The sequence below is a fragment of the Myxine glutinosa genome, chromosome 5, assembly GCF_964187855.1.
Source record: "Myxine glutinosa chromosome 5, kmMyxGlut1.1, whole genome shotgun sequence".
Lineage (NCBI taxonomy): Eukaryota > Metazoa > Chordata > Myxini > Myxiniformes > Myxinidae > Myxine > Myxine glutinosa.
In genome coordinates, this window is record NC_136265.1 from 115113093 (window position 1) to 115130165 (window position 17073).

The 17073-nt window shown below is 45.0% G+C and overlaps 1 protein-coding gene across 20 annotated transcripts in view; it reads left to right on the forward strand.

Moving 5' to 3' along the window:
* The window catches only part of AFDN (afadin, adherens junction formation factor), a 101739-nt gene that overhangs the window by 65986 nt on the left and 18680 nt on the right, over window positions 1–17073 (forward strand). For 16 of the 20 annotated variants that reach the window (XR_013623540.1, XR_010984462.2, XR_013623541.1 and 13 more), the window contains 8 exons: window positions 8742–8836; window positions 8931–9199; window positions 9286–9429; window positions 12736–12934; window positions 13161–13258; window positions 13446–13532; window positions 13697–13762; window positions 14218–14291. Coding sequence is in view for 16 of the 20 variants with exons in the window: in XM_068116500.2 (XP_067972601.2) it covers window positions 8742–8836; window positions 8931–9199; window positions 9286–9429; window positions 12736–12934; window positions 13161–13258; window positions 13446–13532; window positions 13697–13762; window positions 14218–14291 (1032 nt within the window). In the remaining 4 variants the exon portion in view is untranslated. The remainder of the gene's footprint in view (window positions 1–8741; window positions 8837–8930; window positions 9200–9285; window positions 9430–12735; window positions 12935–13160; window positions 13259–13445; window positions 13533–13696; window positions 13763–14217; window positions 14292–17073) is intronic. The other 4 variants (XM_068116501.2, XM_078778572.1, XM_078778576.1 and 1 more) reach the window with 1 other exon arrangement.

A 17073-nucleotide genomic window follows, 5' to 3' on the forward strand; every position in this document is an offset into this window, starting at 1 on the left:
TTATTTTTTTTATACTGAATCGGTAACATTTATTTCACAAACAAATCAACCAGACAAACAAGATATATACAAAGCGGGAGCGGAAGACAAGATGGGGAGAGAAGGGGAAGCACACAAACATAACATTTGAGGGCAGGGAGATGTGTGGGAGGGAGAGGGCTTGGGGGGAGGAGGCATGGGAAGGGGGGGAGGGGGGGGGGAGATTTCCAAGCAGATGGAAAATGACAGGATAAAAAAGGGCTGAGAAAGGAAGTGCAAAAGCAGCAAAACGGTTTTTAGGACATGTGAGCTGAAGCCATTCTGGTTCAGTTGCAGAGTCAGAGATGACGGTTGGCAGAAACGTTTCCATCTTCTCAGGTGCAAAATACACAAAATTCAGGAGCATTTGGGTGCGACTGGGAAGGGTGGGTACAGAGAAAGAAAGGTGGTAGGGACACTATGTTGAAGCATTTGGGTGCGATTTGGTGCATTTGGGTGCAGATTTTGGGTCACTATCTGCCATGATCTTTCCTGGGAAAACCACATTTCCAAGCTGGCCTCCAAAGCCAGTCGCCGACTGGACATCCTCCGTCGTGTGAAGTCCTTTCTTGGCACACCTGAGCTCCTCACCACATACAAGGCTTTCATCCGCAGCTCCATGGAATACTGCTCTCCCCTCTGGGCCGGTGCTCCTGCCTCACACCTAGCTCGGCTTCACGCTGTAGAAACCAAAGCTTTCAGAATCATTGGAATCTCCCGCGATGAAGCTAACTCTGAGGGCCTTTCACTCACTCACTGCAGGCAGGTTGGTGGTCTTTCTGTCTTCTACAGACTCCTCTCTCGCTTCTACAGACTCGCTCCCCCAGCTCTATCTGTGCTCTGTCCCCCAAATATTCGTACAGGTCGCACAAGATCTGCCTGCAACCCTCTTCTAGTTAAACTGCCAAATCAAGACTCTCTGCTCACCTTCACTCTTTCATTCCTCTTTTCTCCCGCCTCTGGAACAAACTCCCTCACTCTCTTCAATCCCACTCCTCCCTCCAGGTCTTTAAAACAGCTGTTGACCACCATCTCTTATCTTCCCCCATCCAAAACCTTGATCATTTCTACCCCCGTTAATTCACCCCGGGTCCACGTTTTTGAAATTCCGACTTCTTTCCTGGAAGTCCTAGCAGTGTCCATGTGTTTATTTTAACTCTTCCCCCCCCCAACCCCCCTTCCCATGCCGCCTCCCCCAAGCCCTCTCACTCCCACAGATCTCCCGATGTCCTTGCTCTTCATCTTGTCTCCCTCTCCCTTTGTCATATTTTAATGTTTTATGTGTCAGTTTGTCTTTTTGTGATCAATGTTAGCTCTTGCATGAGGCTCGATCTTGTATACAAAAAAAGAAAAAGAAAAAGCAAACACAAAATTTAGGCATTCGGCCTTCTCACAAACTGAGTCGGCTGTGGTGCCATTTGAGGTGAGGGAGGGTGAGCATACACAAGCAGGTGAGCAGGTACTTGTAAATCACATATACTGTGCAGGTGGTAACTAAGACGTAGCGTGTACTGTACCTAGTGTCGACACTGGAATCATAATAAATTCCTTTGTTTTCAGTTATTATTTCCCTTTTTTATTGTTTAAAAAAAACAAAAAAAACATTTTTTATATATTTTCCCAGTTCCCTCCCCCCCCCTCCCCCATCTCCCCACCTCCAGTCTGAAAATGCACCTCATATGTGGAGAATATATTTTTGTTGCTGAATATGGAGAAGGAGGGATGTTCTTCGTCTTAAGTTCCATGGCATTTTCAGAGCCGTGAGGCTCTATATACGCCATGCACCCAGACATAATAGCGGTGAACGAAGTAGTGGAGGAGCCTTAGGTAAATCTAGAGCTGAGTTTCTTCGTAATGCTTTCTGAGTTTGAAGAAGAAGAATGATCATAAGCAGACTTTCTCCGTAACGTTTTCAGAGTTAGAATAAAAAGTTTGTTGTTGAGTTTGAAGAAGATCTTGGCGGTGTATGTTGCCAAAAACATGGGTAACTAGAACAGCACTCAGTAGAGAGCGTACCTCCGCAAGGTGAACAGTTTACATTTTGTATCCCACTGATAGGTCGTATCTGGATCCAGACCTGAACCAAAATCTAATCAGAATGTTCTTGTCACCTACGCAATTTATGCACCGAGTATTGTCAGAACTCGTCCATAACTTTTTGAGATATCCTGCTGTGTATCGTTTTTGGCCCTATCTCCCAATGGTGAAGAATCACTTAAAAATTATATCAGCTGGATCCGAATCCTGATCTTCACCAAAATCTAATGATTTCGTCCTTATCACATACGCTACATCTCTGCCTAATTTCATCCAAATCTGTCCACAACTTTTTGCGATATCTTGTTCACAAACCCAGACAGGGGTGAAACCATAACCTCCTTCCACCTTTGGTGGCGGAGGAAATAACAAAATTTACATTAATTATGGTATTGTTTTGGCAATCTCATGAGAAGCTAAGTTTCTCTGTCATGCTTTGAAGAAGAATAAGTGCTAATGCCTTGTTCACGCTATTTCTCAATATTCTGTTTGTTTACAATCAGAACTAGAACGCCACTCAGTAGAGTGCATACTCCCGCCGTGGGTGGCCGCTGCTGAGCCCTATCTTCCAATGGTAAAAAAAATCCTTCAAAAAATTCCTGGATCCGGAATAATATCCTGAGCTTCACCAAAAACTAATCAATTCTTCCTTATCCCAAGGGCAATCATCCCACCAACTTTCATCCAAATCCGTTCAGAACTTTTCCAGACATCTTGTTCACAAACACACGCACACACGCACGGACGGACACGATCGAATGCATTACTCCCCGGCAGGAGTAATAATGAAATTACGACAAATTGGAATAAAGATTAATCATTTTGCCACTTGGAAAAACACCTTATCCTGCAAAGGTGTGAATTAAGACTACAATGTGGAGGGAGAAACACAGCCTTCCTGATGTAAATGCACTTAGTTATAAGAATCGCTAATGTTGTTAAAATTTTCACAGATTTCACTCCAGATTTTGATACTTATTAAGTGTATGCGATCGGGTCCTCAAATCTAAATCCAGACTTCAATTATATGCTTTAATTAGTTTGTGAGAGTAGACAGTGTTTCCAAGCCACGACCCGTTTCAATAGGCCGAAACAAAATGGCGGCTTAAGAACCCAGCGGTGTCTCAGAGGGCTGACAAAGATTCCACACCACCATTTTGGTAAGGCTTATTTTGGTTTTTGTTTTGAGCATCCCGTTGATCATATTTAAAAAGGGGTTTAAACACGGTCACACACCCAGTTTTGCGAATGCATGCATTGTTTAGTGCCACTAGGTTTAATAGTTTTGGAGTTATTGAGGAGACACACACTGACACATACACCAACACACACACCCACATACACCAACACACACACCCACATACACCAACACACACACACACACACACACACTCACTGACACACACACACTGACACACGCACACACTGACACGCGCACACACGGACACACGCATACACTGGCATACGCACACACTGGCACACGCACACACTGGCACGCGCACACACTGGCACGTGCACACACTGGCACGCGCACACACTGGCACGCGCACGCACTGACACGCGCACACACTGACGCACACACACGCTGACGCACACACACGCTGACGCACACACACGCTGACGCACACACACGCTGACGCACACACAATGACGCACACACAATGACACATACACTGACACACACACACTGACACACACACACTGACACACACACACTGACACACACACACTGACACACACACACTGACACACACACTGACACACATACACTGGCACACACATACACTGGCACACACATACACTGGCACACACACACACTGGCACACACACACACTGGCACACACACACACACACTGACACGCACACACACTGACACGCACACACACTGACACGCACACACACTGACGACGCACACACACACTGACACACGCACACGCACACTGACGCACACACACTGACGCGCGCACACACACACACACACACACACACACAGACGCACACACACACACACACACTGACGCACACACACTGACTGATGCACACACACACTGACGCACACACACGCTGATGCGCACACATGCTGACGCACACACATGCTGACGCACACACACGCACACTGGCGCACACACACACACACACACTGACGCACACACACACTGACGCACACACACACACACACTGACACACACACACACACCCCCACACACTGACACACACACACACACAGACACACACACACTGACACACACACACTGACACACATACACTGACACACACACTGACACACACAGTGACACACACACACAGTGACACACACACACAGTGACACACACACACACACTGACACACACACACTGACACACACACACACACTGACACACACACACACTGACACACACACACACACACACACTGATACACACACACTGACACACACACACATTGACACACACACACTGACACACACACACATTCTGACACACACACACACACACACACACACTGACACACACTGACACACACACACACTGACACACACACACTGACACACACACACTGACACACACACACTGACACACACACACTGACACACACACACTGACACACACACACGGACACACACACTGACACACACTGACAGTGACACATGCACACACACACTGACACACACACACTGACACACACACACTCACACACACTCACACTGACACACCCTGCCCTGTATTATCTATACTAGGGCGTGCCCGTACTATATATATATCTAAAATTATATCCCCCCCCTCTATTTACATGAAATGGTTTGGTCCATTCGCAAAGCCAAAGCGAACGGCTTGCGAGTACGGTGACAATCCCCCCCCCCCCCCTCTATTTACATGAAATGGTTTGGTCCATTCGCAAAGCCAAAGCGAACGGCTTGCGGAGTTTGGTAAATAAATCGCCATAGCTCGGTAACTACTTCTCCGATTAATATGAAACCTTGAAAAGGCACATCCTCAGGTCCCCAGCAATATACCTGGCAAGTTTCAAGTATATCGGACCCGTGGTTGTCGAGAAACAGCGGTCACAGACAAACACACAGACACACAGAGATTACTGGAATTATAGATAGACTAGGACGTGCCCGTACGTGGGTGCCCGTACGTGCGTGCAAAAAAGCATGCGTGCAAACAACAACAACAAAAAAAAACTTTGAAACCACGTGGCAGTAACGACCACAGAACCCCCCCCCTCTATTTACATGAAATGGTTTGGTCCATTCGCAACGACCACAGAACCCCCCCCCCCCCCCCCCCCCCTCTATTTACATGAAATGGTTTGGTCCATTCGCAAAGCCAAAGCGAACGGCGAACGGCTAAATCGCCATAGCTCGGTAACTACTTCTCCGATTAATTTCAAATCTTGAAAAGGCACATCCTCGGGTCCCCAGCAATATACCTGGCAAGTTTCAAGTATATCGGACCAGTAGTTGTCGAGAAACAGCGGTCACAGACAAACACACACACACACACACAGACACACACACACACACACACAGACACACACACACACAGAGATTACTGGAATTATAGATAGATATTATATATCTGTGCAGCGTATGTCCTGTGTTGTCCTGTGTTGTGTTGTCTTGTCACTGAACTACTTTCTCAAACTGTTGTGAAATCGTACCAAACTTCTGGTATGCACATATCTCTCCTGTCGGTATGTCCTAAGGGAATATTTTTTTTTGAAAAATTTCCACTTTTTTTTTTTTTTTGGAAGTTTTTGGGGAGTTTTTTTTTCCAACCTCAATTGTTTATAAAATGTGATATCACGTATATTACAAATACATTTGTGCAAAATAATTGTTTGAATTATGATTGGTTTAAACCATGACAAAACGGCAACTCGGGTACAGTCATTTATCTATATATCTACACATCTGGGCAGTGTCTGTGTTGTCACTTAACGACTCCCTCAAACTTTTGTTTCCGTGGTTGTGAAGTGTTTTTAATAACGTTGTGGTGGTTTTGAATTACGCGGTGGTGAGGTATTTTGAATTATGTAGTGGTGAGGTGTTTTTAAATGACATGGTGGTGAGGTGTTTTTAAATGACGTGGTGGTGAGGTGTTTTTAAATGACATGGTGGTGAGGTGTTTTTAAATCACATGGCGGTGAGGTGTTTTAAATCACATGGTGGTGAGGTGTTTTGAATTATGTAGTGGTGAGGTGTTTTTAAATGACATGGTGGTGAGGTGTTTTTAAATGACATGGTGGTGAGGTGTTTTTAAATCACATGGTGGTGAGGTGTTTTAAATCACATGGTGGTGAGGTGTTTTGAATTACGTGGTGGTGAGGTATTTATAATTACGTGGTGGTGACGTGTTTTTAATTATGTGGTGGTGAGGTGTTTTGAATTATGTGGTGGTGAGGTGTTTTTAAATGACGTGGTGGTGAGGTGTTTTGAATTATGTGGTGGTGGGGTGTTTTTAAATGACGTGGTGGTGAGGTGTTTTGAATTACGTCGTGGTGAGGTGTTTTGAATTACTTGGTGGTGAGGTGTTTTTAAATGACGTGGTGGTGAGGTGTTTTTAATTTCGTGGCTGTGAGGTGTTTTTATTAACTGTTTTATGGATGTGAGGTGTTTTTATAACGTTTTATGGTTGTGAGGTGTTTTTATTACGTGTTTTATGGCTGTGAGGTGTTTTTATTACGTGTTTTATGGCTGTGAGGTGTTTTATTACTTGTTTTATAGCTGTGAGGTTTTCAATTTCGTGGTGGTGAGATGTTTTTAATTTCGTGGTGGTGAGCTGTTTTTATTATGTGTTTTATGGCTGTGAGGTGTTTTAAATTACTTGGTGGTGAGGTGTTTTGAATTACTTGGTGGTGAGGTGTTTTGAATTATGTGGTGGTGAAGTGTTTTGAATTATGTGGTGGTGAGGTGTAATCGTCCCAACCTCCAGTCTGCACCTACCCCTCCCCTATGTATGTGCTGAGGGGTTCTTTCTTGAAAAAAAAACATTCAACCTAAATTGCCTATAAAAATGTAATATCACAAACACAACAAATACATTTGTGCAAAATAATTGTTTGTATTATGATTGGTGTAAATCATGACACCACAGCAACTCAGGTACAGTCATTATCCTCAGCTAAAATAAGCCCGCTCCTCAGTAACGATGCGCTCGCCTCACCAAGCTAGTATATACTAGGGCATGCCCGTACTATATATATATCTAAAATTATATCCCCCCCCCTCTATTTACATGAAATGGTTTGGTCCAGCGAACGGCTTGCGTGAACGGAAAGCGAACGGCTTGCGAGTCCGTAAGTCCGGAAGTGACGTCCTCATTTGACTGTCCGGAAGGTCGCATATCGCAGTTACGATGAATCGCAAATTAGTTTTAATTAGTTTTAAAACATAGTTTAACGCCAACATAGTTTGCCAACGTGAAATAAATGAATACGCTCTCAAATGTGCCGTCCGAGGCAGAGTCTGTTCGCCACGTTCGGCACACGTGATAGCTCGCTGCTCTCTGATTGGTTGAATCGTTTTTTGGACATAGCTCGGTAACTACTTCTCCGATTAATATGAAACCTTGAAAAGGCACATCCTCAGGTCCCCAGCAATATATCTGGCAAGTTTCAATTAGATCGGACCCGTGGTTGTCGAGAAACAGCGGTCACAGACACACAGATTACTGGAATTATAGATAGATATATATATACTGGCGAGGTACAAATGCTACGCACGGGTGGGGAGCTGAAGGCAAACAAATAATGCGGAAACGGCGAATGCTAAAGCATGCAACCAATAAATTCCACATTCCTGTGGCACCTTCAGTCGCACGGCAGACATTGACAGCAGGTTCGTGAAAGACTTCGGTTAAAAAAAACACGACAAATGGGAAACCATGGAACCAATAAATTCCACTTTCCTGTGCCACCTGTAGTCGAATATCAAGCAATGACAGCAGGTTCTTGAAGGACTTCCACGAAAAACGTACCCGTTGGAATGGTTCCATACCCAGTCGATGGCGATTCTGCATATGGCGATCCGCGAATGTCATGGTTAGAAAGTAGAAACCCTCACGGCATTTCGTCATTCAATTGAACTCAATATCTCTGTTTTCATTCCAAACAGCATAACTCCAATCACAAATTAAATAGCATTGATATAAAAAACAAACTTTTACCAACATTCGTGACATAAACAAATATTTTAATCCGGATGTGAAGTCGTTCCGTACTGTTGAGTGAATACAATTAAGAATTCAAAATCGTAATTGTATTCACTCGATTCCAAACGTCATTCCAATCATAAATTGATACTTTAACAAAATAGTGTTTTAAATGACGATTGTATTGGGATATTATCAAACCAGCTCATTACCGTCATCTGTCCACTTCCGGTTTCGGGGCAGGTTCGTAGCAAGTAAATTTCAAAATTGTAATTTTACTGAGGAATTTTTGAAACCTCCTGCCTACCTTAGAACATCCGCTGGGACCCCAAAACGTTCCACAGGAGGTTTGGCGCGGGGCTAGCCCCAAAACTGAGGGAGTAGTTTGAGGACAGACAGATGGGCACTCCTGTTTTATTATATATATATATGTATATATATATTTATATGGCTCACATGTTTAACCTGAGCTCGTACTTGGTGATATCGGAGATTTTGAGTGATAGTTTGCTTTTCCTGTCATTGTAGGCATTTGGTGGATACATTACAAGCAGACATTGCTAAATGTATGCCTGATTTTTTGGTGCTCCCTGAAGATGCCAGGCAACAAAACCCCACAATCGGTGAGCAAAACCCCACGATACACAGACAGATGAACTGTTGTGTTGGCCGGTGCTTTGTGAGCTGCACGTGTCAGACCTGCGCGCGTGTGCCCAGCAGGCAGTGTGTTGCACATGCTCAGCGGAGCGATGGCTTTGCTTCGACGTTGTCGCGTCAATGCGGCGCTTACAATCCAGCTGTTCTCGCAACTCTTCCATTTCATTAACATGTGGTTGTTCAACCGTTTGGTGCGCGGAGGGAACCGTGGCCTGTGTTCGCACTTTTGGGGTCAACGATTGCGGCATCAGCTTGAGCATGTCGAGGCGTGGGCGGAAAAACAGGGCTTGGAGCTCGCCGCAGATTGCCACCTGAGCAGGCTCATCCAGGTAGGACTTCAATCGATCTGTGGCGGAGCATGTGTTTTGAATTGAGAAGCTGGTAACCTTTGTAAGATGTCTCTTGTACTTGCTAGGCCACGACACTGCTCACCATGGACAAGTACATTATGAAGGATGTTCCAATTATTAGCAACACTTGCTTCAAGCTGAACTCATTGCAGCTACGTGCCTTGCTGGAGAACTACCAGCCAGCACCAAATGAGCCACCAGTCCCACAGGTACTCAGCGCTGTCTCCTTGACCTGACAGTGCCTTTCATATGAACAGCTTCCTGGTTTGTCAAGTATTGCCAGTGAGGAAGTTTCATTTTGATGTTGCCATGTATTTGTTATCATGAGAAACACCCGCACCCTCGGGGGCGTGGTTGGTGCTTGGGGGGTGGGGTGGGGAGGTCATGCGTATGTGCATACCACGCAGATGACAATGTGTTAATATTGCTGCGTGGAAGGAGGTGGGTTCCATAGCTAGATTGTATTAGGGATAGCAAGGATTATGTAATCACATAGATTAGATTACTCTTTTAACAGGGAAAATGTCAGAGTAAAGCATTTTGTAAAACTTGAGCTGAGGAGTAAGTTTGTTGTGGAAAACCTCCTAGTTTTTTTTGTTGTTTTTTTTGTATACAAGATCGAGGCTCGTGTAAGAGCTAATACATTAATCACAAAAGAAAAACGGACAAATAAAACATGTAATAAAGGGAGGGGGAGACAAGATGGGGAGAGAGAGCGAAGCACACAAGTACACCAGTCGAGGACAGGGACATCGGGAGATCTGTGGGAGGGAGAGGGCTTGGAGGAGGAGGCATGGGAAGGGGGGTGGGGGATGGGAGAAGTATAAAACACATGGACACTGCTAGGACTTCCAGGAAAGAAGTCGGAATTTCAAAAAAGTGGATCTGGGGTGAATTAACGGGGGTTGAAAAGATCAAGGTTTTGGATGGGGGAAGATAAGAGATGGTGGTCAACAGCTGTTTTAAAAACCTGAAAGTAGGAGTGGGATTGAAGAGAGTGAGGGAGTTTGTTCCAGAGGTGGGAGTAAAGAGGAATGAAAGAGTGAAGGTGAGCAGACAGTCTTGATTTTAGCAATTTCACCAGAAGAGGGTTGCTGGGAGAGCTTGTGCGACCTCTAGGAATATTTGGGGGACAGAGCACAGATAGACCTGAGGTGGTGGGGGGTGGGGGGGGGGGCAAGGCCGGATAGGAGTCGGTAGAAGACAGAGGGACCACCAAACCTGCCTGCGGTGAGTGAGTGAAAGGCCCTCGGAGTTAGCTTCATCGCGGGAGATTCCAATGAACCTGAAATCTTTGGTTTCAACAGCCTGAAGCCGAGCTAGGTGTGAGGTAGGAGCACCAGCCCAGAGGGGAGAGCAGTATTCCATTGAGCTGTGGAGAAAAGCCTTGTATGTGGTGAGGAGCTCAGGTGTGCCAAGGAAGGACTTCGCACGATGGAGGATGCCCAGTCGGTGACTGGCTTTGGAGGCCAGCTTGGAAATGTGGTTTTCCCAGGAAAGATCATGGCAGATAGTTAGACCCAAAAGCTTGAGTGACAGAACTTATTTGAGAGGATTGTTGAGAAAGTAGATGGGAGGGTTGTCCAGTCGGTCTTTTTGGAGAGACATAGTAAAAGTGTGAGATTTGTCAGGATTGAAAGACATGTTCCACTTTGACCAGTCTGTGATTTTGTCCAGGTCTGCAGAGAGTGAGGAGGCTGCAGATCTGAGGGATGAGGAATAGAGCGGCAGAGAGTGGAGTCATCAACAAAGAGATAGAGAGGATTTTCCAGAGAGTCGGAGAGATCATTGATGAAGACCAGAAAAGCAAAGGGCCCAGAACACTGCCTTGGGGAACTCCAGCCTGAACAGGAAGGGGAGATGAGAAAAACCCATTCCGGGCCACACGTTGCCTATGACCAGAGAGGAAGTCTGCAAGCCATGCGTGGAGATTTCCATGCATACCATAGGACGGGAGCTTGGTGAGCAGAGCGTGGTGTCAGACCGTATCGAAGGCACGTGATATATCAAGGGAGACAGCTCTGATTTCCTGTTTTGCATTGAGAACCTCCATCCATTGTTGAGACAGCAGAAGCAGAATGTCCAGAGTAGAATGACCTCGTCTGAAACCAAATTGATGATCAGAGATCACGGATGGTCTTAGAGCGTCTATGTTAACGGACCTCTTTGGCATGACATCTGGTGCCAGTAGTGGGTATAGGACCCTGGTTTGAATCTCACTGCATCTGGTGTCTTGGGAGTAAGTTAATTGGACCTAGATTATAATCCCACTCCTGACACCAGATATTGCATCAGAGCAGTCTACTCACCTGTTTTATGGGTGGAGGACTGTCTTGTTACTTGTCACTTGGGCAAGGTCCTTCCCCTTTCTCAAGCAGGACGGAAGTGGCCTCTGCACCTAAACTGGTGCCAGCGGCCTGTGCGATGCTTAAAAAGGACATAAAAGTCATGGACCACAATTAGGGACCATACAAGACAGATTCACAAAGGGTAGAACATAAAACAAAGGTGCAAATGGATGGTGATTTTTAGACGTGCACACCAGGTTAAGTAGACATCACCTACATATTACACAAGTGACGCATGTCCAATATCACAATTTATTACTTTATGCTCACTCGAAGACATTTACTTAGAAGTTAACTAAACTATACTAAGCAATGTTAACCCCTAGGAGTCATTTCCGTAACACTAACCCCACCTTCCTTCTTCAGGATTTCCTGAATCTGTGTCCGGAAAGGGGGAACAACGTGGGACCTGACCCCACTTGCAACAATACAACTCCCCACCCTAGTCTAAAAACCCACATGCAAAAATTAAAAACGGTGTTCATCCCCTCCTAATGCGTTGTTCCGCTTATCCTGAATTCAACCGAGGCACATAGTTAATCAATTTTATTTTGGATGCAACTGAACAAAACATGTGGTTGGGGTGAGGGTGAGTACACCTGGAATGCCTCTTATTCCTCTTGCTCGGAGAGTCGATGAAGTCTATGGTCCTATTCACCCCTACCTGATAGCATTCCCCTCCCCCAATGCTGTCTATCAGGTCTCTGGGTCCCGGCACTACAAGTGTCATTGGTGACCACAGGGCCTCTCAGCACCCCTCCCTATGGCCTCTTCACTACTAGAGTTTGTGTGGCCTTCATGGCCCAACATAATTCCACAAAAGGGTCCACATAGCTGTTAAACAGAGTATTCGGCCTTCATGTTCGACCTCAACTGTGTTAACACCTACATGTCATTTCCACAACGATATTCTCTTATTGTAATAGATTGTTGTTGCTTTAAATGAAATGCATGAAAAACCATCACATTAGGTGGTTATCACAGTCTCACAAGCAAAATGCTAAAATTGCAAGAATGGGTCATCGTAAATAGGCTTGGTGTCTTCTTCTTCTTCTGGATGACTGATACTTATGGTGGCGTAACTGCAAGCAGCTCTAAGACTGCCTCATAGCATTGGTGACATGTTTTCATTGGAAAGGCCAAATGGCTGCACCCTGTGGGTTTCAGGCAGTGATAGACAGCGTCGTGGCTGTGGCAGAACGCACCGCGGATGAGCTAACTCACAGTGATGAGCGTGAAGTTCAGCTGGAAGAGGATCCTGATCTTCAGCTTCCCTTTCTGCTCCCTGAGGATGGATACTCCTGTGATATAGTCCGGGGCATACCTAACGGTCTTCAGGAATTTCTCAACCCACTTTGTCAGAGAGGTAAAGCAAAATGTATAACACGTATATTAACTTTTCGGTCATGTCAAGGGCTTGGGGTTATTGCTTCCTCCATATCCTGCCTGGGCTCTTCCCTGCTCTCTTTTTGTTCTCACCGGTCTTCTGAGCTGCCCCCTCTTGCTCTTTACCCCCAACCTATTTGGCCATATATGTTTGCATTATCTTTGGTGCTTTTTTGCATTAACATTTTGCTTGGCATTGCTTTCAGGCCTATGCAGGTTGGTGCCCCAGCCACGTGCACCTGGCACCTGGATGGTATTCTTTGAAGGAATGGACCTGGAGTCGTTGTACACACACCAGGACATGGTAAGGGAGCAGTGGGTGACGTGCAGGAGCATGTTTTCCTTCTGGTAATGTGTGGGTGCAGGACTCAGGTCTACCATGCTTGGGGTGCCAGACAGACCTCCACACAACTTCATATTGGTGTTCTTTAAAAACAAGACTAGTCTTTGACGCACTATTTTCTTTCTTTCTTTTTCTTTTTCACTTGCAGGTCTCACCTTCCCGGGATAAGCCTGAGGTCGTCACAGTCACACTACGTAAGCAGAACGGTCTTGGCCTCAGCATTGTGGCTGCACGGGTGAGTGGAAGCACTCAAAGCACACCGTCATCGAGCACACGTGACGTCTCACTTGCCCAGTGTGTGTTTTTTGAGTACTCAAAGGCATTTTCATGGAAAGGAATAATGGTGCGAGATTAAGCGGTGCTTTATGGATTTGGTGTTGTTGAACGGTTTTGCTTCAGGGTTCTGGTGAAGACAAGATGGGGATTTACGTGAAATCTGTGGTGAAGGGGGGTTCGGCAGATCGGGTGAGTTTGAACAACATACGATCCAGATCAAACAAACTATGCTTTCCGTGCATCCTGCGGCCCAACTACCCTGAGGTTATAGCATTAAAGACCCTGTAACAAGCACAAACAGTTTCACTGCAGCCCCATCTGTTGAAAACGCAGTAACTTCTCCATTGATATATATTTATAATTCCATCAACAAGACAGAAGAAAACCTTTCATAAATGATGATTTAAATGTCATTGAGGTCGTTATAGGCTCTGTGTGACTGAGAGGGTTAACCACTGTGGTATTTAACGTTCAAATAAACGATGATGTGCCTATGGGAGTGCACCTGGTGCTTTTAACGAAATAAAATGTTATGGTAGTCCACCTAGTGCTTTTGATGCAAATAAAACTGTTTGACTGATCACCCAGTCCATTTGGGCAGTACTTGAAGTGTCATGCCCGAGTGGCTTTGGTGCTTGTTCCAGGACGGACGCCTTGCTGCCGGGGATCAGCTGTTGTGTGTGGATGGCAACAGCCTGGTGGGATTATCACAAGAGAGGTATGAGGCCTGGTACAGGCACAGCTTCTTGTACTACTACTGGTGGGAGGCAGGGGGAGATAACTTGAGGGTGATGAGAAAGCGAACGCTTTTTAAAGTGATTCTGTCAATGTCCTATCTATTACATTATGCGAGCCATCCTGTCTATCCATGCATTTGTGTGTTCGGCTGTTTCCCGTATTCGGGATGCGCTTTCTGCACTGTGTTTGAAAAGCTCCACACACAGGCAAAGCTTAACATTTTCAACCGGAAGAGTAGCTTCAAGTTCCAAGATGCATTTTAAACGTATAAATACAACATGGAATCGGTTTGCTCACTGTGCGTTAAGACCTGAGGATGGTCGCAAAATTGAATGAACCATGTCAGCGTTGTTAATAACAGTAACCTTTACTGAAAGTCTTTGAACAAAGGTCACAGGGCAAGGCAATCATTTAATTAAAGAAAAAACTCCCTTTAGTATTGTGACCTAAAAATCTTAATAATAATACGCGTGTCTGTTTGTCTCTAACAATCCTTCCCACTGATTGGTTGGACAGCTGTCCTGACTCCACCCACGATTGTCACTTGGATGCGTATTTAAGATGCTTCAAGAAGAAGATAATTAATTTACGATCATTTGTTAACACAATTTGGCTGCTCATAATCACATATTAAAAAATGACATGGATAGGCCGACGTACGACCATAATAAACCATGACCTGTCGGACATCCACTTCCTGATTCGATCACTCTTTCCGTGACATCACTTATGGCATAGACAGTTAAATATTCAATAAAAACCAATGAGGTTATGAATAAATATGTAATGACGATGTAACAATTTGCCTTTTTTGCTTTGAAGAACGGGAATAACGGGGGAGGAGGGTGTTAATGTCTGGATGAGGACTTTGGATTTTGATCTACCGGCCGCCATGTTGGTGCTCACTGATGTGCAAAGCCAAAGACGCCTCGGAGCTGTCACAATGGCAATGCACTCCCAATACAATTCCCTTCATTGTAAAACTACAAACAGTGACAGTTAAAAGGATTTTGAGGTGATAGGTGTCACTGGCCTTGTGAAGATCGGCCTCGGTGATCGAGACAGCGGTCTGCTATGTGGCATTCTCTCAAGCAGAGATGAAACCCATGTTGTTTGAAATTTGTTCGAGGTTATTTACTTTAACGATGTGTGTATGTACGCATCAGGAAGAAGGTAATTGGTTTCAGGTTGTTTATTGTCACATATATCCTTTCCGCATATCTCGTGTATTGTGAGTTAGACCGGAGACCGTGATGGGCCATGAGCTGCACATGGACATGGCTTTTCCGTTTTTCTCTTGGGATTGTGAGTTGGACAGGCAACGGTGATGGGCCATGACATGCACATGGAAACTTGTCTTTTCCGCATATCTCGTGGATTGTGAGTTGAACAGGCAACTGTGACAGACCATGATCTGCACAAGGTCACATATCAAACTGTCAAGTCCATACACTTCGGATTCTATTGGTTTTACTTCATAAGTTCAAATTAGAAAGTTGTTGGAAATTGAACGGAGAACATTTTAGCCTTAATCGGAAGTTCCAAAGTTATCGCACAAAACATGTTTTACAGTTTTGCAACGTCACATAATGCGTCAACTGATTTTTGCGAAACATTGTCGTGGCCCATCACAGTGATGGTGCCTACAATCTGCGAAGGTTTCACAACGATCGGCTGAGCGGTTTCGGCTGTAGGTGAGCTGACAAACTAGCTAGAAATCGCTCATAGAGCGACACTTGGCGAAACAAACAACCAAACAAATGAGAAAGACGTTGTGCAGAGCACGATACTTGCGAAATCCATAAAACAAATTTGACCTTAAAAATAATGGGTGGTTGAATTCAGTGAGCATGTATGCAAATCCTCTTCAAATTTCAAGTCAATCGGATGAAAATTGAGGAATTTATAAATTTGGCCTATGTTGACCTTTTGGCCTATGTTGGCCTTTTGGCCTCGGTTGACACCTCGCACTTTACGAAACCTTATTTTTTTTCTTACAATTATTACGAAACTTTGTCGTGGGCTGTCACAGTGACGGTGCCTACAATCTGCTGTTTCAGAATGGTGATCACTGATCAGTGATGAATGATGATGGTGATCAGTTTCAGAATGATCGGCTGAGCAGTTTGGGCTTTTGGCGAGTGACAGAGGCAGACAGGCAGACAGACAGACAAACAAACAAACAAATGAAAAATCACTCATACGTTTTTTTTTTTTTTTTTTTTTTTTTTTTGTATACCAAGTCGAGGCTCGGGTAAGACGAACATATCAAACACAAACATAAACTCAAAACACATACAACATACAACAAAGGGAGCGGGAGACAAGAGGGGGGAGAGAGAGGGAAGCACAACAACAGTAGGGAACATGGACATCGTGAGATCTGTGGAAGAGAGAGGGCTGGGGGTGGGGAGGAGTGGGGAGGTACACAGTACAAAACAAATTGACACTACGAGGAGTTTCAGGAAAGAAGTCGGTATTTCAAAAAAGTGGATCTGGGGTGAATTAACGGGGGTAAAAAAGATCAAGGTTTTGGACGGGGGAAGATAAGAGATGGTGGTGAACAGCTGTTTTGAAGACCTGGAGGGAGGAGTGGGATTGAAGAGAGTGTGGGCTTTTGTTCCCGAGGCAGGAGTGGGATTGAAGAGAGCGTGGGCTTTTGTTCCAGAGGCAGGAGAAAAGAGGAATAAAAGAGCGAAGGTGAGCAGAGAGTCTTGATTTTGGCAGTTTCACGAGAAGAGGGTTACTGGCAAATCTTGTGC